General features: G+C 31.1%; 1 protein-coding gene and 1 long non-coding RNA gene across 2 annotated transcripts; both read left to right on the forward strand.

Moving 5' to 3' along the window:
• The first annotated feature begins 6,539 nt into the window (after window positions 1-6,539).
• LOC107949869 (uncharacterized) lies at window positions 6,540-11,873 on the forward strand. Its single transcript, XR_001697933.2, has 2 exons — window positions 6,540-7,270; window positions 10,702-11,873. It is a non-coding gene; the product is annotated as an uncharacterized lncRNA (long non-coding RNA).
• Window positions 11,874-14,251: 2,378 nt separating this feature from the next.
• On the forward strand, window positions 14,252-21,821 carry LOC107887271 (receptor like protein 21). The gene is made up of 13 exons (XM_041075910.1): window positions 14,252-14,261; window positions 14,367-14,654; window positions 14,774-14,851; window positions 15,746-15,820; window positions 16,113-16,265; window positions 16,923-16,997; window positions 17,102-17,257; window positions 18,243-18,317; window positions 18,424-18,579; window positions 18,690-18,774; window positions 18,866-19,008; window positions 19,098-19,247; window positions 19,337-21,821. The coding sequence occupies exons 1-13, from the start codon at window positions 14,252-14,254 to the stop codon at window positions 21,592-21,594; spliced, it is 3,702 nt and encodes a 1,233-aa protein (XP_040931844.1). The 3' UTR covers window positions 21,595-21,821.
• Window positions 21,822-24,873: the final 3,052 nt, after the last annotated feature.

Below are 24,873 nucleotides of genomic sequence, written 5' to 3' on the forward strand. Positions count from 1 at the left end.
TGTTGACAGAAACTTGGGGTTTAGAGGACTAGAGTATCGATCAAGAATGATGAAGAGAAGTAAAAAGATTTGCCTAGGAAAAATAGGCACAAAAGAAAATATAGGCTTTTGGGATTTCGGCTTTTTATGACAAATGGTTATGAAGGTTTAGAAACGACTGATAAAAGATGGAGATGTACAAGATGATAGGAAGATTCAGCTATAGAGGAAAAAAGAAAAAGAAGAGGAGAAAGTAAATGGAGAGAAAAAGAAAAGAAAAGAATAAGGAAAGGGAATGGAAGAAGAGAAAATATCAAAACCCAAAGGAAATATTCTAAAATACCCCAAATATATACTGAAGAAAAAAAATCAAAGGGAACAAAAATCAGCAATGGCTAATTTACTCAAATCCAAGAGACTAGCCGAAAAACTCCCCAACTAACACCCCCTAGTTGGCTTAAATACTTACCCCACCTCCTTCCAATTTGAATTCAATTAAAATTTCTTCCTTAATTTTGCCAAAATTTTAATTTGAATTACACCCAAATTCTTTCCCCGTACAGTAACCTGCTTAATTCAAATTCCAATCAAGGTCTGGGTGTTTCGGTCCAGTTCAAATACCTTCCCCACGTGCAGCAAAATAGCAATTTATTTACGTGTAAGGTAGCTCGAACACAAGACCTCCGGGCTACCATGCATGCTGCCATCAACTGGGACACGACCTTGCTCTTAAATATAATAGCGTCGCATTAATTATTAAACCTTACCTGCTGTAGCCTCGTCCATTTTAAAAATAAAACAAAATTCGCTCGGGTACGGAATCAAACCTGCACCCTCTCCATATGTCCAGCACGCTACTGCCACTGCGCCATAAGCACTCTTTGTGTTAAATTAAACCCGCAACTCCTCGTAACCCTTATTCTAGCCACGATCTGCATATTAAAAACAACCCAAACTGCGCACGCCACGCCTTGAACCCAGGCTCCTCCTCCGCCCTCCTAGCCACTAGGCCAAATGCTTGCTTCTGACATGAATTAGCCTGAACATTTAATAAGGCCTACCTGCGACAGCCCTTGGTTTTTCTAAAATAAAAACCCACATTTGCGCACGTAGGGAATCGAACCCGTACTCCCTTCCTACTATTTAACAAGCCTAACCACAAGGCCAGACTCCTCTTTATGTCCAATTTTAGCCCAACTTATTAATAAACCTTACTGCCCAGATCCCCTAAAGAAACAAAAATAATAATTTTTGCTAGAGTCTTGGACCGAATCTTTCCCACACTTTAAATACTTCTAAATTTATTTAAAAACTAAAATAATAATAATAATAACAACCATAATAATGAAAATTTCAAATACGATAATATATATATTTTCCTAATAATAATTATAATTTCCATAAATCAATAAAAATAGATACAGTAAAATTTTCTAATAATAATTTAATTTAAACACTAAATTAACAACAATAATTTTATAAATATATTTGTATCTAATATTTATAATGATAATAATTTTCATAAAAATTAAAATATTAGTAATAACATAAATATTTTATCAATATATATATTTTTAAACACTAATAATATTTAAAACTCCTCAATATTCAGGTTTCCTTCTATCCGAATCCCAGACTCAAAGTCCAAAATGGTTAAATAAAAATCTATTTTAAGAAAAATATTTTAAAAGGTAGTAAAAATGTTAAAACAAATAAACTTGGAATGAACAATTTAAAAGTAGCTAAATTATATATATATATACATAAACAGATAATACATGCAAAAAATTTACAATAGATCGTAAAATAAATAAAAATAAAAATAAATAATACATAAAGTATATAAAGTTTAACATATAAATGAGCTTCAAAATAAGTATTATAAGAGGAAATTTAAAGTTAGTGTTATGCAAAATAATTTAAAAACCAAGATTCAAAAAATGTATATATGTATATAATATATATTATGTGCATAGCAATAGTAATGTGTACTTATATAAAATTTTAAAACGAATAATGTACATATTAACAAGTTGTAACATAGATGAATTATATAAATGCAACCATGTAAGAATATACAAAAGAATATAAGAATGACATACTATATAATATAAATCAATAATTATACAAAATAATTTGAAACAAGGTTTACTTACCAACAATTAACAAGATACATAAAGCATAAAACTTAATATAAACATTGTATATAAAAAAATAGTAATATAGGCAAGTGTTTGAAATAAACAAAGTATAATTTAAAATTGGGGAATAAATGGTATACATAAATAAATTTAAAGGGAAAAATATAAACATATTTGCAATGGAATTCAAATAAGTAATTCAATTAAATTATGTATATATATATAAAATAAAGAAAATAAAATAACAAAAATGAAAAATGAACAAAGGGAGTACAAGAAATTAAAATCAACCTTTTTTTGCTTTAAATTTTTTATCTCTATGTGAAAATACAATGTTTTTTTTTATCCCTCATTCTCCTTTACATTTGGTTTTATGATGGCTTTTATAGCCTTGTTACTACATTTTTTATTATTATTTACTATCTTTTCTTTTTACAAGTGGTAGACAAAAGAGGACTAGGGCGGCGCTTAGGGCGGCACATGTGTGCATTCGATACTGAGTCACACAGTCTATGATGAAAATAATAATTATAGACGACTGTGTGAGGTGACCGAAAATTCATATATAGACTTATTTCGAATGTTCTAATTTTCCACCAAAAACAAAGTCGTTGTGGAATTAAAATTTTGGTCCTAAGGCCCGCTGGATTTTTCACAACCACTATTATTAGACTAGAATTATGTCTCCACGTATGATCGGGTTTAAAAAAAATTTATTAAAAAATTTATTTATTCTAAAATTATTATAATATTAACATAGAAATTAAATTTTGTAATTATTGTTTATAATAGAATATAAAGTCTTAAATTATAATGATATCATGATGGAGAAAAATATTTTAATTTATTAAATGTATAAAATTTATATATTATTTTTTGAATAATTTAAATTAGGGATAACTCTCGAAGTTATACATGAACTTTGATTTAATATGAAATTGTATACATAAATTTTAATTTGATTTAATAATTTACAAGAATTTGATCAAAATAAAATTTGATGTATAAAATTATATAAAAATCAAAGTTCATATATACAATTGTACATTAAACCATAATTCATGTATAGTTTTAAGATTTATCCATTTAAATTATAATGATAATTTTTATATATTAAAATTAATATATTTAATCTTCCTTTAAACGGAACAAGCTACTTGTTGAGTTATTCTATTTATTCTGTAATTTAATTTTAAATTTTATTTATCAATCTTTCACATAATTATTAGAAGAAGAAATTTATGACCATAAAAAATAAAGGTATATGTATCAACTAAATAATAAAAAATCATTTAAAAATAGAAAACTCCCACTAATAGTTATTAAAGAGATCTGTAGATTATCGAATGAAGGATATTTTAAAAACTTTGCTTAAAAGAGTCAGGATCATCAAATGCTGATAGAGCAATAATTTGAAGGAGTCAATAAACTTGTAGAAAGGGTATAGCAAGAGGATGGAAGCTTGACGCCAAAAGTTAAGAGATATCTCCATAATGGTCACTTGTGTTGAGTGTTCTGGGGTGATTGAATTTTCTACATTGAAAACGAAGCTAGAGGACAATTGTTTTCTTGTCACTATTGCTACAAATGCCATTGAATTTCCCACAGGAAATTTTCTACAAATGCTTTTCAATTTTGAATCAAGTTGGTTTATGATTGGAATTACTTGCTGCAATAAGTTAGTTATTTCATTTTTTTGATTTAATACCAACATTAAATAATTTTTTTTATTATTCTCATTAAAAACCCATTAAAATTTCAGTTTTTCTATTTAATATTGTAACTTTAATTCTATTGAATGTTTAGGTTACTCTTTGTTTTTCATTAATACTTTTGGTTTTCTTTTTTTTTACTATAAAAAGCTATTATATAGTAGTTATTACTTATTAAGATATCAACATTGTTAGAGCAAAAAAAAAATGTGTGTGATGGTAAAAAAAATTATATAATTTTTTTTGGTGAATTACAATAACAAGGTAAAATTCGAACAACCAACGTGCTTAACGCGACTCGAACCCAGGCAACACTTGAAGTGTAGTTAGGTGAGAAAGACATTGTATATAATAAAATACATGTGAAAAACAAAAATATTTTGTTTCATTAATTATTAATAAAGTAAAAATATGATTCATTTGGATTTGGTAAAATTTAATTAAACAATAAAATGTTTTTTTTTATTCTCATAGAAGTATATTTCATTGAATAATTTAATTGCTTTTATTGAAATTATCGTCGTATATACGAATGTTGCTTAGAAGTTTTTTTTGTAACAATTATTTTTCATTGTCATATATTGCATATGATATAAAGGCAATATCTGAATGAAGCATTGGTTAGTTTTTCACAGTGAATCCTCCACAACATTCCTTTGTTTGAAGTTGCGGAAATATGACTCATGTTTTTATAAGATACATGTATTTAATTGGTTTCAAACAATTTTCCTTCAGTATTACAAAAAATTATGGATAAAAGTAACTCCTTTATAAAATAGCTACCGATGTTGACGGAGAACATCATACTAAAATTGCAATGCAAAAGGCAAAGGTAATGAGAATTGTAAGCTACCAACCCGCCTAAACGTTAGATTCAAATTCGAAAGATTATATTGGTTACTGAAATGACTCAATAAACTAGCGGAGTTTATAAAATAGTCGTTTTAAAACATTTGTTTATCTTTAGAGGAAGCTTTGTCTATTTTCAAAAGAACTTAGCGTTTGACTTCCCTTCTTACGAAATAATACAGTTAATCCAAAACTGGTTGATTTATAAATTAGCTACTCGTTTAAAAATTCATTTTTCCACAATGCAGCAGAAAAGTGATACTAACGTAGTTTTAATGAAAACCATGTTTCATGCATTATAAAATAAAATAAAAACTCAAGTTTTAATAGCCTAAAAATACCATGCATGCCCTAAATAAACTCAAAACTAACTCTTGTGCCACAGTTTGAATAAGATGTTAAAGTTCTCAAAAAATAGGAACTATAAATAATATTAGGTAAAAAAATATTTATATATCTTCAATCCGAGACTAGCCCTCCAATTTCCCGATTCTGCTTCCTAACCTAGTGGATTAAAAGGGAGTGAGCTATGAAGCCTAGTGTGAGTCCAGTCATAAGAAAACTGGAACAAAATTGTAGGCAAAGCACATGGGTTAGCAATTCTGAGAATAATCACAATCATAAAGCATTTCAGATTAACAGTTTTTCATATCATCACTTTACTATTTCAAAATCACAATTTTATATGCACATGCTAATGAATGACAATGTAATTTCAATTTGTCTGAAAATATCACTCCAGATTGCGGATGAACCATCGTTGATTTGCAGAAAGACTGCCACTTGTTCTGGATACGCGACGTAATTGCAGATAAAAGCTGCCACTAGGTTTGTAAAAATTATGGGTAAACCGCCGGTATTTTTAGATAAAAACATTTACAGACAAGCTGCCACTTGGTTCATGAGATTCTCTAATTTCTCGGATGCTCAAAGGGCGATATCAAGATTAAATGGCTTTATGATTCTTGGGAGCAGAATATAGGTGAAGGTAGCAAGGTTTAAAGGTAGGAGGACAATATGGAGAAGGGTAATCAAACAATGAAAACCATTGTCTATCAAAGAAACAAATCAGAAAGGAGTGGAAGATGAGTTAAAGAAGAAGGAAGCAGAAGAGAAGTTGGAAGTAGTTTGGAAATTGAATACGATCGAAGGAAGATCAGGTGATGGTTCGAGTGTAAGGGAAAGGAATATAGCAAAAGTTGTACAAGGTCACGTTGAGGATGAGCAACTGTGGAAATTATAGAAATGTCTAGTGAGGGAAGTGGCTTCTTTCTGTGAATCGAAGAGTTTAGCTGATAGAGTTGCGAGGATGGGTCTTGGTGACATATGTGTGAAGAGAATTCAAGGAAATTATTTTCTTATTGAGATTCTGGATGAAGAACTTTTTGATATATTGAAACAAAGAGATTGGTCGTATTTGAAGGAGTTATTCATTAGCATTGAACCTTGGTCAGAAAAGACGGTGTTCTCTGAGAAGGTTACATGGATTGAAATATCTGGGGTACCCGTACACTGCTGGAATTACGAAACGTTCAAAAGGATTGCTGGAAAGTGGGGCACTCTGGTGTCGATGGGTGAAAATTTGTCAGGAGCAAACAACTTTGAGAAGATTGATATGCTGATTTCAATCACAAAAGTACAAAAGCTAGATGAGATAGTATTATTGGAGGTGGGAGATGTCAGATTCTCGGTCAGTGTTAGGAAGAAAGGATGGTCAGAGGAATCTATTAATAATTTTTTGAAGAAGGAAAGTCATCAGATGGTGGCTGATGAAAGTGTGTCAGAATAGGAATCGGTGATTAGTCTGGAATCAGAGAAATTGTCGGATGGTAACTGAAACGACTCGATGGACATAAGGAAAAAGTCATTGAAAATGGAATGTAGGAAAAGATTGTCAGAAGATGTTGGGGGAATTAAATGAGGGTGATCATGATGCTGTTAGCGTGGGAATTTTAGCAAAAGATGATTTGGAGCCAGTAGACTTAATAGTAGAATTGATCGGGCGAGTGAGGATGTTGTTAATATGGGTCTAGCCTTGGTTTTGGGCCCAAGTGGGGTCATGATGGTCCGTTGGATATTGAAGAAGGGATGGGCTCATTTAGAATTGAAGGGCAGCATTTGAGAAAGGGTAATACTCAGGTAGCAGATCAGATTTCCCCAATTAATTATGAAATTCCAAAAATAGAGGGTCGAGGCTTATGCTAGGAGATTGAAGAGGAATTCTTAAACACAATCAGAAGCAGGAGGAATAAGAAACAATTTAATAAAAGAATCAGCTCCATGCAAGACATTCAGGACAGGGTGTTGACTTTCAAAGAAAAACAAAGGAGGGATAGAAGTTGGAGAAAAGAAAAGAGCAGAGTTACGTCAAGGAGCAAAGATAAAATTGTGAATCTTTCATTGTCTGCTTCGGACATCAGTAATAGGAGGAAGGTAAATCTAAGGGAGGTTAAGCAGACTTGGGAAATAGGAAAGAAATTAGGGCTTAGAGTGAGGGGAGACGAAAGAGATGTTATTGAGGACATTATGAGCCTTGAAGATCGATAGCAAAAGAGGCAAAACATAATAAAATTACATTTACAATAACAGGTGCGTTTTTTTTTTTGAGTTAGATGATTTGTGATTATTGGCCTTTTAATGGGTGATATGAAAATTGTATCGTGGAATATTAGGGGACTAGGTTTAGATGTTAAAGTAGCCATGGTAAATAGATTAGTTAAAATACACAGGGTGAATATATGTTTCTTACGGGAAATAAAGTTAGAGGAAGTGTCAGGGGATTTAGTTAGAAGAATTTGGGGTGACAATAATTTTGATTTTAGATTTGTAGCTGTTGTAGGTTGTTTGGGAGGGCTAATTACCATTTGGGATAAATCGTTTTTTCTGTTGAAAAAGGATTATTGTGTTAATCGTTTCATTGTGGTTGAAGGGTATTGGTGTTCTAAAGGATGGGAAGGGGTTTTGATCAATGTTTATGCACCCAATATGTTGAGGGATCAGAAAATTTTATGGGAGGAAATGATTGAGATTCAAAAACAATTCACAAAACATTGGATTGTGGGTGGCAGTTTTAATGCGATTAGGAATAAGAGCGAAAAAAGTAGTTGTATGGGATTATTAAGAGGTTTGAAGGATTTTGAGAGCTTCATTGAGAAATGCAAATTGGTGGATTAATTGTCATTGTTGGGGAAAAAATTCACATGATATGGCCCAGAAAATAAAAAAAGTAGGTTGGATAGATTCTTGGTGGATGAAGATTGGTATGAAAATTTTGAAGATATTCAACAGCAATGGTTAAATAGATCAGTTTCGGATCACATCCTGATTCTGTTATCTTATGGCTCTGTGGATTGGGCTCGAAACCTTTTAAGTTTTTTAATGCGTGGGTTAACAAAAAGGAGTGCATGTGTCTAATTAGAAAAGAATGGGGCGAGATGGCAAGCATGAATGGTAGGGTATCGAGGCTCTCAGAAAATGAAATGGAGAGGATAGAAATATTTTGGAGAAAAAAATTAATAAGATTGAAGAGAGAATTAAGTTTCTAGATGCTATAAGTGATAATCGAGAGCTATCTAAGGTGGAATTGGAGGGGTTGAAAAGCTTGAATCCTGAAATGGAGGAGATAATTGAATTTAAAGAGTCGATTTGGAGGCAAAAATCGAGAATGACATGGCTAAAAGATGGAGACTCTAATACTGCATTTTTCATAGAGCGGTAAAGTTTAAAGCGAAGAGGAAAATTATGTATGGGATGAAAATTGGTAATTCGTGGTTTTGCGAACCTAAGGTGTTGAAGGAGAAGATGTTTAATTTTTTTAGAAACCATTTTAGTTGTCCCTCGAGGAGATGGAGAACGGATTTGGCTTTGAAATTTAAGAGGCTAAAAGAAGTTAATGCTTCGAACCTGGAGAAGCCTGTGGGTCCGGATGGCTTTAATTTATGCTTTTTTAGAAAATGTTGGAAGGTTGTTCAAGAGAATTTGTTTGAGATGATGGCGAAGTTCTTTAAATCTGGAAAATTGGGGAAAAGTATAAACTCGTATTTTATTGCGTTAATTCCCAAGAACGATAATCTGCAGGATATTTCTGAATTCAGACCAATCTGTTTGGTGAGCTCGCTGTACAAAATTGTTGTTAAGGTTCTATCGACGAGATGTTATTAGGGATGTGGTCAGTGATACGCAATGTGCCTTCATTCGAGGTAGACATATTTTCAATGAAATTTTAATCGCAAATGAGTTGATACATTCGGTTAAGAAAAAGGATGGTTAGAGGGGTTATTTGTTTTTTAAGTTGGATTTTGCTAAGGCGTACGATTGTGTGAGGTGGGATTTCTTGGAATTGATATTGTTGAAGATGGGTTTCGGAAAAAGATGAACGGGATGGACAGTTGAGTGTGTGCCAACAGCGAGGGCTGCAGTGTTAATTAATAGTGCATTTACAAATGAGTTCAGAATGTTCAGAGGTCTCCGGAAAGGAGATCCTTTATCTCCATTTTTATTCATTCTTGTAACGGAAGTTCTACATCTGATGTTGGTGGAAGCAGAGGAGTTAGGAGTAATTGAGAGTATAAAAGACGTTATTCATGGGCAGTCTATTTCACATCTTCAATTTGCGGGTGACACCATTTTATTTTTGAGGGCGGATGAGGTTGTGGTAAGGAATTCTAAGTACATTCTTCGTTGTTTTAAAATTTTTTTAGGATTAAGTATAAATTTTCGAAAGTCTTGCATAGTTGGTTTTGGTACAGAAGAGGAGTTTTTGTTCAGAATGGTTGTTGTTTGTAAATGCAAGATAGGGGAATTGTCATTCAATTTTTTGGGTATACCTTTAGGTGCTGATCTAAGGAAGATCTCTTCTTGGGATGGTATTGTAGAAAGAGTAAAGAGGAAATTATCGGGCTGGAAAAGTAGGTCTCTCTCTTGGGCAGGCAAAATTGTGCTTATTAATGCTGTGTTATCCTCTCTTTCTATCTATCTTATGTCAATTTTTCAAGCGCCAATTGCAGTGATTAATAAGATAGACAAAATTAGACGAAATTTGTTATGGAGAAGTGTAGGTGGTCGGAGGAAAATGGCGAAGGTAAAATAGAAAAGATTTGTTTGCCAAAGGATAAGGGAGGCGCGAGAGTGGTGAATATCAGGGCTAAAAATAAGTCTCTCATGGCCAAATGGTGCTGGAGATTCGCGGTGGATAGAGAAGCTTTGTGGAGAAAAATTATTGCTACAAAGTATGGTTCCCTGTGTAACATTGGCGTTTTAGAACAAGCAATTTGAAAGATATGTTGATGGTTTGGAGGGGTATTATGGAGAATGAGAAAGATTCAAAAGTGGCTAAATGGATGGAGAATGAGTCTTTTCGTTGGTTGGTAGGGAATGGTAATTCGATATTATTTTGGGAGGATATTTGATGTGGTGATAGTCCTCTGAGAGTGGGATTTCCAAGGCTGTTTCATTTAGTTTTGAATAAGAAAGGAATAGTAAAAGACTTTGTGATGCCAAATGGGTTTAAGGAGGTTAATTGGGCTGATTTCTTTTCTCATCCGTTATTGGATAGGGAGATTAATATGGTTATTCGTTTAAAAGATGCTGTTAGTAGTATGGTTTTGTTACCTGAGGAGGAGGATCAATTAATCTGGATTCATGATAACAAATGGGTGTTTTCGATAAGGAAATTAATAGAATTATTGATCAGTGAAGGTGTGGTAGACATAAGTTTTGCTTTTGATAAAATCTGGAAGTTAAAAGTGCATCCTAGAGTGAGAAGTTTCCTTTGGTTAGTTTCAATTGATCGTCTTCCTACTAAAGATTTCCTCATTAGAAGAGGTGTGAAGATTAGTCAAATGGGGATTGGTTGCCCTTAGTGCTATAGAGAACCGGAGACAGCGTTGCACATTTTCTTCCATTACAAATTCATTGTGGGTTTTTGGAGAAAAAATTTTGAATGATGGGAGGTGAAATAGAGGCCAATTGATGGATTCTCTAATTTTTTTTCTTATTTTGTAATAATTTCTCTTATACAGGTGTGGTTAAAAGTTTATGGATGATCCCGGTGTCAGCGGCTTGCTGGTCAATGTGATTAGCAAGGAATGAGTTGGTGTTCATTAGAAAGTGGCCTACAATGTCCAGCTTGGTTTTTCTTTCAACGATCCGGGCTTTGATGTGGATCAAATCTGTGCATGAAGAATTAAAAGTGGATGAGAAAATTTGGTGGGTCTGTCCATATAAAAGCTGGAGTGATATTAAAAAATTTGGATTGAATGGTATGTTTTGGTGCCCTCCGAGTCTTGGTTGGGTAAAAATTAATGTTTGTGGTGTGGAGATTGAGGATAAAGTCGGGTGTGGAGGGGTGTTAAGAGATTCGGATGGGGTGGCAAGGGCATTATTTTCAGGTCCGTTTGCAGCGAAAGACTCCCTTGTTGTGGAGGTGGGGGCAATTAGCTTGGCTTTGACTGTGTTTTTAGCGATGGGGTGGAAAGGTAAATGCTCTTTAATCATCAAGGTTGGATCCATTGAGGTGTTTAATTGGGTAGAAAACAAATTGGATCCATTAAGGCGTTTAATTAGGTAGAAAACAAATGTTTGAGACCGTGGTTGTTGTTTTCTTTCTTTAAGGAAGTTGAAATCAGGTTGTCTAGAATTGGAAATGTTTCCTTTTCGAAAGCGGATAAGCACAGCCATAAGATGGCATTTGCACTGGCAGTTGCTAATCTCAAAAGGTCGGGAATGTTTAAGGCATGATGGTGATTTTAGGTGTGATGTTGTTGTGTGTTTACAGGTGTATTTGTAAATTGTTTAGTGGTTTAATAGGGTGTTTTGTGTAGGTTTTATTCTGGTTTGAGGATTGTTTAACAGATGGGATTTGTTTGGGTTTTTGTGGGTTTGCTTGTTGTAATCTGTCTGTGTTTGGATTACTGTTTCTTAGGTTTGGGTCTTCTTGTATCTGTTCTATGTTTAGCTTTTCTACAGCTTTGAAAGCAGTTGCACCTTGATTAAGCCAAAAAAAAAAAACATAGCAGACCAAACGATAGAGTGACCTCATTTTTCTTCATTAATGTCTTATATTGTATATGATATAAAGGCAATATTTGAATGGAACATTGGTTAGTTTTTTGCAATGAATCCTCGACAATATTCCTTTGTTTGAAGTTGTGGAAATATATATATTGTAGGCTTTTGGTTTGTGGGAATGCCACCAATTTTGTTGTCAAGTTTTGCTGCCCAACTTCCACATTTTTTATGTGTGCTAGTGGGTTTTTTATCTAAATAATACAAAAAATAAAATTAATAACTGAAATGGTATGCTCATAAGATTATTTACTAAAATGGTATGGTTTTACTGGTGTCGCTTGTCAAATTGGCGGTACTGGACTGAAATGTAATGATCTGAAGTATTCAAGGACTTGATATGTAAATTTTCCATTTTGAGTGGTTGCTAAAAAAGTGAAAGGGTGCCGCGTCTGGCGGCACCAAACATTAAATGTAGCTAATTGCCTTGTAAGCCCTCCTTATTTATTATTTTATTTGTATTCTCCTTCAAGTCACTATATTGTATTTAAACAAACCCTTAACCTATTTTTTGTAATTAAATAAGCCCTTAACTTATGATTTTACTCATAAAATCCCTTTTATTTTAATATTAAAGTAAATATATTTTACCTAAAGTAAAGCTATTTAAAAATATATAAATTAATTCGCAATTTATGTTGATGTGAATTTTATGATAATAGCTTATTAAAAAAATAAAATTTTAAAATTTCTTAAAGAGTGCTTATATACATGATATTCTTAACTATTTTTTTGAAATTTTTTATTATTTTTTAGATTTTATATTGATATTAAAGTGTATATAATTTTTATTGCATAAAAAAAAATTAAGATAAGATCTTAGAATTCAAAATATATTTACTTTAATATTGATTTTTATGAGTAAAAATCAATAAGATGATAGGTAGAGATATTGTCAATATTTTTGGATTAACAAATAAATGAGAATGTGAGAACAAAGTAAAAGATACAAATTACACGAAAGGTTATTTGTTTACATTTTTAATTAAAATAACATTAATATGTCATGGACCAACGTGTCGAATATGCCTCAATTGAGCAATAAAAGGAAACCAACTTCTATTTTTTACTAACTAGAAAATAGATATTGCGAAACTAACGAAATAAATAAATATATCTACCTAAATTACATTTGAAGTTTTACTCCAAATATTGTTTAGGTGAAAATATATTTAAATGATTTTTTGAGAAATCTCTTAAATTTCTATATAATTAATAGTGAAATAAAAGTACGTAAAATAAAATTAAAATAATTTTTTCAGAACATGAATATTAAATCATATCTAATTACCTAAATGAGAAAATTATAAATTCATTTATTTCAAATGAATAAATTAAAAAATCAAATTTTAAGAAAAATTAAACCAAAATTTCTTATATAAATCATTTAATTTATAATTTTTTTAATAAATCTCATATAAATAAAAATACAAGGGAAAATTTACATTAGAATGATATTAAAAATTAAAGTTTTTTGGTACCAATAAAATTTTGTCATATCATTAAATTTTAAAGACATAAAATTATTATTATACACTCATCCATAGAAAAATTATTTTATGAACCCTTCCCACCACATTATTCATGGCCCATTTCGAATTATTTAATAACATTTCAACAATTTTTCCATGTGATTAACACATAATATTTGTAATTTTTTTTACCTTGAACCCCAAACCCAAAACTATGAACATTAAATCGAGAATCTCAAACCTTGAATCCAAAGCCTTAAACCCAAAATCCTAAACTTGAACATTGAACTTGTAACCCCGAACCCTTGAACACTAAACCTAAACTTTAATCCACACTCTTAACCTTTAACCCTAAACCCTTAAACCGAAACCTTGAACCTCAAATCCGAAACTTTGAACCCTTAAACCTTGAACCTACTTGAACCCCAAACTCAAAACCCGAACCTGAATCTTGAACCTTAAATCCTGAATCTAACCTTGAACCTTAGGGTTCAGAGTTAAAAGTTTAAGGTTCAGGGCTTGGGTTCAAGGTTCGAAGTTCATGTTAAAATAATTACCAAAATTATGTGTCAATAACATGGAAAAATTGCACAAAAATTACTATTTTTTAAAAAAAATTGGTTGCAAAAAATAAAAAATATATATTAACTTATGGAAAAATGCAAAATGATTAAAATTTATAAAAGAAGAAAAAATGATTGTTTATAATTTAAAAAATTATTTATTTTAAGTAATTTAATTAAAGTTAAATTAAGTTTTATAAGATATTAGATATAGATAAGTGTATAATAATACTTTGTTATCTTTAAAATTTAATGATGTGATACTATTTTATTTATGCCTAAAAACAATGCTTTTTAAGATGATCCTAATATAATTTATTCCTAAAATACAACTCCACAAAGATATATTCCTATACAATAATTATGTGGTTACCATAATTAGGGAGAAAAATCAATGCAGTGGGGCCCAACTTTTGGAGTAATAGAGGATTTCAAGTTGTGTATAAAGTCCAAGGCTTTGGTTGATTGAAATGCAGGAAGGTATCAAGTGAGTGGTTTGTTGATTTAGAGAAGATGGAGGCTAAATCGTTGTGGGTACTATTCACTACACTTGTGTTCATCATACAAGGGTGGCGACAGACTGAGGGGTGCTTGGAGCAGGAGAGAATTGCTCTCTTCCAACTCAAATCCTTCTTCAATCGCCCTTACAAATTGGAAAGGGTTCGAATTGTTGCCAATGGGAAAGAGTTGAGTGCAACATCACTAATAAACGAGTAATAGGCCTTGATCTTTATTTCACACGTTATTGGGATAACCGTGGATGGAGATCAGATCTATCTGAGTATCTCAATGTCTCTTTATTTCTTCCATTTGAGGAATTGAAGAGCCTTAATTTGAGTGAAAATAATATTGCAGATCTTGTAGATAACCAAGGTTAGTTGCTTTTCTATCTCTCTCATTACCTATTAATCCTTGAAATTTAATTTAACGTTTAATAATTAATTTGTTTCTTTTATTGTTCTAAACTAAGACACTCATTACCAATAATGCAGTATCTTTATCATCTGTTTTCAACAACTTGGAAATCCTTGACTTATCCGGCAATAACTTCAATGACAGTGTGTTATCAAGTAAGCTTCCATCTCTCAATTTCTATCTATATCCAGCAATTAATTGTAAGTTTATGCAAAAAAAAAAAAAAATACCAACTTACAATTGATTGCTACTCTCTCTATTAATTTATTTCATAATACGCTTATTAAATTTCTTTTGATTAACAGACAACAGGTTGAAATAAACAAATTGTTTCCCTTATTTGCATACATTTAAACAAGTTAAAAGCATATATGTACTTCTCTCTAATATTTAAAGATTACAGATTTTTTATATAACTAATGGGAATAACTTACATATTGTCCTAAAAATTAAGGTTTTTTGTCACCAATAAAATTTTAAATATATACACTTATCTATAGAGAAATTATTTTATGGACTTTTCTCACTTCAATAATTTTTTTCATGCCATTAACACAAATTTTAATAATTTTTACTTTAAACCCTAAACTTAAAACCCGTAACTCTAAATCTTTAAACCATGAACCCAAACTCATAATCCGTAACCTTCACTATTTGAAGGGCTGGGTGAATGAGAAAGAGTTGAGTGCAACATCACTAGTGAACGAGTAATAGGTCTCCGTCTTTTTTTTCATATGGGTATCTCAATATCTCTTTTTTTCTTCCATTTGAGAAATTGAGAAGTCTTGATTTGAGTGGAAATAAGTGGATAACCAAAGTTCGTTACTTTTTATCTTTTCAATCACCAATTAATTCCTGAAATTTTATTTAACGTTTTATAATTAATTCGTTTATTTTATTTTTCTAAATTAAGACACTCATGATTATTAATTTTCTCTTTCATGCTGTATATTAAAAGTTGGAAATATATTCTTCTTTTAAAATTAAATATCCTACATTCCTTTTTTTAATGTGAATAAGCCTCGATATATTCCATTTCTCTTTGATAGAATTGAAGAGTTTGACAAACTTGAAGACATTAGATATAAGCAACAATATGATCGTAAGCCTCTACCACTTTGAAGGTATATCTGAATTTGATATTCTATATACATTCAATTATGTTTTAAGGCGTTAGACTTATAAAGGTATATTTATAAAGGCCTTCATATGTGTTGATATATTCCGTTGCTTTTGAATAGAGTTGAAGAGTTTGACAAACTTGAAAACGTTAGATTTAAGTCAAAATAGAACCGAAAGCCTTGAGCACTTTCAAGATATATTTAAATTTGATATTCTTTATACAATCAACTAAACCCTCAAAAGGTTAACCCAAATAAATTGTCCTTTGAATTGTATGACATAATCTTTTTACAGGTGAGAAAGTGCAACCGATGATGAATTTAGAAGTGCTTGATTTGTCTAGTAATCTTTTGAAGAACAATGATCTAACGTATCTGAAGGGGTTATCAAGTTTAAAGTCCTTCAGTATACGAAGAAACCAATTGGAAGGGTCAATAAGTATTAGAGGTGTGTAAAATTTCATAAAATAAAATAATAAGCTATATGTAAATTACAATTTCATCACCTTTTTTAACTGTTAAAAAATTATATCCAAAATGTATTGGTTCATGTGGGATTTAACTTTTTAGGTAGTAAAATGAAAGTATAAAAAAATTATTTTAGCCCTCAATTTAATTTTTCGTCACTTTTAATCTTTAAATTTATATTTTTTGTCAAATCACCCTAAAATAAATGAAAAAGTTAGGCATTTGTTAATTTTGCTAATGTGGCATACATGTGGATTGTCACATAGATGACGCGTCAATATTTAATTCATTTTTTAAAATTTAAGTAATTTTTAATTTAATTCTAAGTTTTAATATTTTTTTATTTTTAAAATAGTTTTTATATTTTTTGAAATTTTAAATTTAAAAATTTTAATTAAATGTTGATGTGTTATCTACATAACAATCCACGTGCACGCAAAAGTGAAAAATTAAATGGAGATCTAAAATAACTTTTTTTTTATAAAGTCAAAGAGTCAAATAAGTTATTATCTCTAAAATGTATTTGATGACATTTTTTATCGAGAAAAGTAGTTGAATTTCATGAACCAAAATTATTGATTTTTTGTGATATGACTTTGTTTGACTAACAAAAGAGATATTTGATTAATTTGAATAGTATTGAATAATCTGACAAAGCTAAAGCAGTTGGATTTGAGTGGCAATAAAATTGAGAGCCTCCAATCTTCTCATGGTATGTGTTGATATGTTTTACTTTATCATATTCTTACATATACATACCAATATCTCATTTAATATTCCATTAGTAATAAATTTGCATATCTAAACGTTTTGTAGATGGTGAGAGGCCACTCAATTTGACCAATTTAGAAGAGCTTTATTTGGATTCCAACTCCTTCACAAACAACTTATTGTCACAACTTAGTGGATTTTCCAATCTAAAGTCATTGAGTATATACGGTAACCAGCTTAAAGGATCAATAAATATTAAAGGTAGAATTACTTAATTTATTTAATCTTCTTTTAAACGAAACAAATTACTTGTTGAGTTATTGCATTCATTCTATGTGATTTAATTTTAAATTTTATTTATCAATCTTCACATAATTATTAGATGCATTGAGCAACTTAGAGCCATTGAGAAAAATATTTTAATTTTAAAAAATGTATAAATTTTATATATTATCTCTTAAATCATTTAAATTATAATGATAATTTTTATATATTAAAATTAATATATTATCTCTTTTAAAATTATATTAATATATTAAAAATAATTTATAAAAAAAAATTGTCTATTTAATATATAAAGTAAAATATATGTACCAAAATAATAGTATTTCAATTTCAATTATTTTTTTTTGTTATCAATTCTTTTAACATTTTTTTAGTATTAAATTAAAAAGTTGTATTTTAATCAATACATACAATCAACTTAAGCATCACACGAGAAAGAAACTAGTTAATATATATGACCAGCTTTGTAGATGTGGAATTAATTATTTCTAATAGTAACATCTATAAATTATACAGTACCATCTTTACTAAATTAGTTCTTTATAATAATCTCAAATTTTAGCACAACTAATTCTATTTCTAAGTGAAATAATAAATAATAAATTTTAGTTAATATATTATTTTAATAATTTAATATAAGATATATTAATCATATTTTATTAAAAGAAAATATTTTTTTAATAAATGGAATTACATTAATAAATTTTATTAAAGATACAATCTGAATCTCGTTAATTAATATTTTTATTAATATATTATAATTTTTTAATTTAAAATTTTTAAAAATTCAAATATGATCTAAATATTAAATATTGTTATAAATATATCACAATCACTTATCTATAACATCCAATATTTTGACAGACGAATGGAGTTGTTATATGGAAGTTGAATATAACTAAATTTTTGTGATGATTACTTTATTCGATTGACAAAAATTGCATTGGATTGATTTGGATAGTATTGAATAATCTGACAAGGCTAAAGACGTTGGATTTGAGTGACAATAAAATTGAGAGCCTCCAATCTCTTCATAGTATGTGTTGATATGTTTTACTTTATCATATTCTTACATATATACATATCAATATCTCATTTAATATTCCATTAGTAATAAATTTGTTTATCTAAATGCTTTGTAGATGGTGAGAGGCCCATTAATTTGACCAATTTAGAAGAGCTTTATCTGGATTCTAACTCCTTCACAAACAGTTTATTGGCACAGCTTAGTGGATTTTCTAATCTAAAGTCATTGAATATAAGGAATAATCAACTTAAAGGATCAATAAATATTAAAGGTGAAACTACTGAATATATTTAATCTTCTTTTAAATGAAACAAATTACTTGTTGAGTTATTACATTTACTTTGTGTGATTTAATTAAATTCGATTTGTCAATCTTCACAGACCTAAATGCTTTGAGCAACTTAGAAGAGCTAGACATGAGCAATAATAAGGTGAAGGAATTTGTGCCCACGAAGAATAAATGTATATATCAACTAAAGAAAATCTTACTAATTATTTGACGTTAGATATCTAGTGAATTGATGCCAACCATTAATTTGACTCTCAAAAAATGAAAGTTTGGAGAAGCTAAAGGTTGCTACATTAAACAATGTGTTCATCAATGGGACTGTTTCTCTAATGCAACTTCTGGAGACATTCTCATCTGTTAATACCTTATATTTGATAGACAATCACTTCAATGACACCATATCTACTCAAGGTATAACATATATGTGCGTGAATATATAGTTTTAAAAATATTATTTACTTAACATCAATCATCTAAATAACTCTTATAAATTTGTAAAGATCAATTGCATGTGTCGAGCAAAATAGAGGAATTGGTGTTGGATGGTTCATATATCAACAACAACATTCTTCAAGGCATTGGTGTATTGGCTTCACTTAAAATTTTATCTTTGCGTGGTTGTGGGTTGTCTGGGACATTATCTACCCAAGGTAAATTAATAATTATGACATAATTATTTAGGCAATCTCTTGATTAATTATTTCTTATCCTCTTAGATAACTGGAATAACTTGCACAATTTTGTTTTAAAGGGTGGTGTGATTTATGGAAGCTTGAGGTGTTGGATCTTAGTGAAAATGCACTTAAGGGAACACTCCCTCCATGTTTGGCTAACTTGTCATCTCTTGATTATTTGGATATTTCTGATAATCAATTCACCGGGAAAGGTGCCTCCACTGCTTTAGCCAATCTCACTTTGCTTAGATTCATTTCTCTTTCACAAAACCTATTCGAAGTTCCATCAATTTTCATATCATTTGCCAACCACTCACACCTCAAATTCCTCTTTAGCGATCAAAACAAGTTAGTCAAAGAACCTACCATTCAAACATGGGTCCCAAAGTTCCAACTAAAAGTCTTCCGTTTGTGGAATTGCGCAACAAAGGTACTCCACATTGAAATTCCCAAATTCCTCTATTACCAAAATGACTTGAGTTTTATTGATCTTTCAGATAATAATTTTGGAGGGAATCCTTTTTGGTTGTTAGAGAACAATACAAGAATGAGAGCATTTTTAATAGAGGGTAACTCTTTTATGGGCCATTTCAATATCCCATCTCATCCGAATCCAAACATGTCCATTGTTGATATATCTAACAACAAAATACAAGGTCCAATTCCAGCAAACATTTGTTCAATCTTTCCACAACTAGCTAGGTTAAACCTGTCAAGCAATTCCCTTCAAGGTAATATTCCTCCCTGTTTGGTTAGTTTGAACACTATGTTGATGATAGATATGTCACATAATCAGCTATATGGAGGAATACCAGAAATGTTAGCTCAAAGTGACTCATTGATGTTTCTTAGGCTATCAAATAATCATCTAAGTGGAAAGATAACCCCAACGATCTTTTGTTCACCTTCATTAAAATTTTTATATTTAGATGGCAATAAATTTGATGGAAATATACCTAGCATTGATATCTCCACTTTCCCTTATTATTCCCTTAGTGATATAGATTTAAGTAACAACAATTTGTCTGGAGAACTACCAAGATGGATATGGAATGTGTCAAATTTACATACATTGGTAGTATCCAACAACCAGCTCAAGGGTCTCATTCCGATGGAATTGTGCTATTTGGATTCCCTTGAAATTTTGGACCTTTCAAAAAATAATTTTTTTGGGCCAATACCATCTTGCTTCCATGCACAATCTATCAAACATCTCCATTTGAGCAGAAATAGATTAAGTGGTACCTTGAGAAATGCATTCTTTAATAGCTCTTCCTTGGTTACTTTAGATCTTCGTGAAAACCAGTTGACTAGTGAAATTCCATACAAGATTGGAACTCTTTCGGCTTTGAGTGTTCTCCTTCTAAAAGCCAATTATTTTGTCGGAGAAATTCCCATTGACATATGTAAATTGTATTCGTTAAGCATCATTGATCTTTCTCAAAACAAGCTTTCTGGTCCAATACATTCTTGTTTGAGTCACTTAACTCTTGAGCCAAATGGTGAAAAATCTTTGACATTGGATTCTACAGAAGTATTAGATTTAATAGGAATTGTGGGTTTTGGAGAAATCTTGAAGGAAGCTAATTACTTTGGAATTACTGAATTTGAATTGTTCAATTTTAGAGTTGAAGAACCATTCAATCTACATGCCTCTATTCATGAACAACTAGAAGAAAAGGTGGATTATACAACAAAGAGAAACTCTTACACCTACAAGAGAAACAATCTTGTGTTAATGTCTGGAATTGATTTATCATGTAATAGATTAACAGGTGAAATCCCCACAGAGATTGGAAATTTGAGTGAAATTCGATCACTAAGCTTGTCGCACAACAATTTGACTGGACATATACCGTCAACGTTCTCAAAGCTCAAGCAAATTGAGAGTCTGGACCTTTCTCACAACAACCTAATTGGAAGAATCCCTATTCAATTGGTGGAGTTATACAACTTAGCGGTCTTCAATGTGTCATACAACAACTTGTCAGGGAGTATTCCGTCTCCAAAAGCTCAATTTGGAACTTTCAATGAAAGTAGTTATGTGGGGAATCATTTTCTCTGTGGGCCTCCCTTGCATGAAAATTGCATCGACATTGATTCACCTTCGATTACAGCACCAAATACCTCAAACGAAGAAGAAGAAAATGGTGTAATAGACAAGTACATTTTTTGGGTGACCTTTTTTGTTTCTTATGTAATTCTGTTGTTGGTTATTGTTCTCATCCTATATATAAATCCTTATTGGCGACAAGCATGGTTTTCTTTTGTTGAACACTGCATCAAGACCTGCCAGTACTTTATTGAGGACAATCTTCTGTGATTTTCCATCTTCAAAAGAAGCGAATAGCTTTGTGCTTTGTTGGTCTTAAAAAGAAGCGAATAGCCTTGTGCTTTGGTGGTTTACATCTGTATGTAAATTTTTTAAAAGTTTGATTGAATTATCTGCTTTAAGTTTTTAGAGCTAGAATGCAATACCTCTGTGATGTAATAATTGCCAGTCTAGTATGAGAAAACGGTATATAATGCTATGCATTTTCATTTAAAACATTTAATATTGCTTTATAATTTGTATTGTTCTAATAGTATAATGTTAAATTCAATATATGTTTCATTTTCCATGTGTTAAGGATTGACCCGATTAAGCAACAAACAAGTAAAAAATAGCGGAAGAATTTGAGAAATTGAACATACAAATTTAACGTGGAAAAACCCCTCCAAAGAGAATAAAAAAACCATGGGCAAGGATAATTTTACTATAATGGCAAAAGAATGAAGAGTACAAAAGATGGAGATAAAAACTAAACCCCGAAACCCTAAAAACAAAAAACCTACAAAATATAAACATAAAATTCTCTAAAAGTGTTATGAGTTCTAATCTTTAATAAGTGTATTTTCCAATGTTGTAAAAGAGCCTATTTATAAGCTAAATTCGTAGGTCAAATAATAATAAAATAATCTAGGCTAATCAGAGTTCGATTGAAACAAATAAATAGAGTTTAATTGGAAGATTATCTCTCAAATTTGACTGAAATATGAGTCATACTCAACAAATCTCCACCTTGACTCGTATTTTCACAACGTCATCTTTGCTAAAGCCTACCACAGGCCTATCCTGAACTATGCAGGGAATTAACTGAGTCAAATCTATGCTTAGAAACTGGAAAACTTCTAGCCTTCGACTTGTCCACTACCAAATCAAAATTAAACCGAGTCTAATTTTCACAAACACAATGCCCTAACTTTTCAAAATTTGCATCTAAAAGAGAACCTCTATTCAACAAAACGATCATACATTTTCCCTCCTATGACCAAGTTGCCTACACTCCAAATAAGTTGGCTTCAACTTCATAACGGAAGAGGGACATCCGGTTTCACTGATCACTATAGAACCTTCCAGAATATAAAGACTGTCAATTCTTTTACCTTTTAACAACACGAGAGCCCCAAGAGACACCTTAATGACGTTCGATTTGATGTTGATTCTGTAACCTTTCGAGTCTAAAATACTCAATGAGATGAGATTCTTTTGTAAATCAAGTACATACCTAGCATCTAAGAGTTTCTTAATCATCCTATCGTGCATACTAATTTTAACAGTACCAACTACGATTACCTTACTGGATGAATCATTTCTCATGCACACAACTCTACCTTCAACAGAGTTGTATGTGGAGAACCATTCTCTGTTGGGGCAAATGTAGAAAGAACATCCCGAATCTAGGATCAACTCAGACATACGCTCAAAGCTATCACTCGTTAACACTAACAAGAAATCATCACCGCTTTCATCAGCCAAATTAGCACCAGTTACATCTTCCTCTTTACTCTCAGCAGCCCTTTTATTTCACAATATATAACAATCTGTTTTGACGTGACCTAACTTCTTACAATAGCAACACATTTTGTCTCGCTTCTTTGATACTACCAAAATGGAAGGTTACATATCTGTCTTGCTATTTAAACCAAACTCATTATCGAGTTTGTCTCTACCCAAAAAATGACCTTTCGCACCCTCAAATAAGAGTTTCTCTACCATAAATCAAGGTCTCCCTACAAGACTTGTATGAAGGGGGTAAAGAACACAATAATAACATAACATGATCTTCATCATCAATCTGAACCTTAGCGTTTTTTAAATTATTCAAAAGAGTAATAAATTAACTAATGTGATCTCTAAGAAGCTCACTTTCATTCATGCGGAATGTAAATAGATGTTGTTTCAACACTAAACAGTTAGCCAGAAACTTAGTCACATAAAGAGTTTCTAACATTCTCTACAAGGCAAATGAAGTTTTCTTCATCAACACATTCTGTAATACTTTATTCATGAGGCATAACTAGATTGCAGATAGGGCATTTTCATCAAGTTCTTCCCATTCTATCTGATCTAGATTCTCAAGCCTTTTCCCGGTAATGACCTTTTTCAAGCCAATCTAAACTAGAATTGCCATCATTCGAACTTGCCATAGATTGAAATTTGTGACACCATCAAACTTCTCAACGTCAAACATTGTTGTTGTCATCTCTGAATGGTTGATCTACGAAAATTGAACTAGCTTTGATACCACTTGTTGGGGATCGACCTGATTAAGCAATGAACAAGTAAAAAATAGCGGAAGAAATTGAGAAATTGAAAACACAAATTTAACATGGAAAAATTCCTCTAAAGAGGATAAAAAACCATGGGCAAAGATAATTTTACTATAATAGAAAAAGAACAAAGAGTACAAAAGATGGAGATAAAAACTAAACCCCGAAACCCGAAAAATAAAGAACACATAAAACGTAAACAAATAAATTATCAGATTATGTGTTGTATTTCAGTACAGCATGGTGTGTGGGGATAGATGGGTCGATTTTATCCCCACATGATATGTAGGGTTGGACGGAGATGGTGTGTAGAGGCTGGTAGGTAGGATTCTGATATTCTGTTTGTATATTGTATGTGATTGGATAAGGCCTTAGTATATTTCTGATTCTGTATCTGAGTGGGCTAAGGCCCAAACTGAATCTGTAATGGGCTTAGGGCCAATCTGTATTTGACTATACTCTGATGTGGTTGCTTATGCATGTTTTTGTGGGGATCACACACTGAGTTTGCAAAAACTCACCCTTTTTGTTTAATCTGCACAGGAAATCCCCAGCCTTAATAGATCAGCACAACGGAGGACTCGATGGTGGCCACTTATATTTAAACTGTTTTAAACTCAATTTCGATATTTATTACTTAATTATTTTCTGGGTTGTTTTGATGTAATTTAGGACTTTATGTACCGTTGGATTTTATTGGATTTTTAAACTGGTTAAGGGGTTTTTAATCAAAAAGACGATTTAACTCGAGAACTTTGTTTTTAATATCCATTCTATGTGACAATATCAAATTCGGCCATAACGTCTAGGTTGGGTTTGGGGTGTTATATTTAGTGGTATCAGAGTCAGGTTGTAAAACTCAGCTGTGGTTTTGAGTTTTAAAGAAATGATTTATAAATAAATTTGAAATATTTTTGGAATGAGTATGTCGTACACCGAGTCTCTAACGTCGATCCTGTAAGTTTTCTGAAATTTGTGCTACTTATTTAGCAATACCGTAGATAGTATA

This window comes from Gossypium hirsutum, chromosome A08 (genome assembly GCF_007990345.1).
Source record: "Gossypium hirsutum isolate 1008001.06 chromosome A08, Gossypium_hirsutum_v2.1, whole genome shotgun sequence".
Lineage (NCBI taxonomy): Eukaryota > Viridiplantae > Streptophyta > Magnoliopsida > Malvales > Malvaceae > Gossypium > Gossypium hirsutum.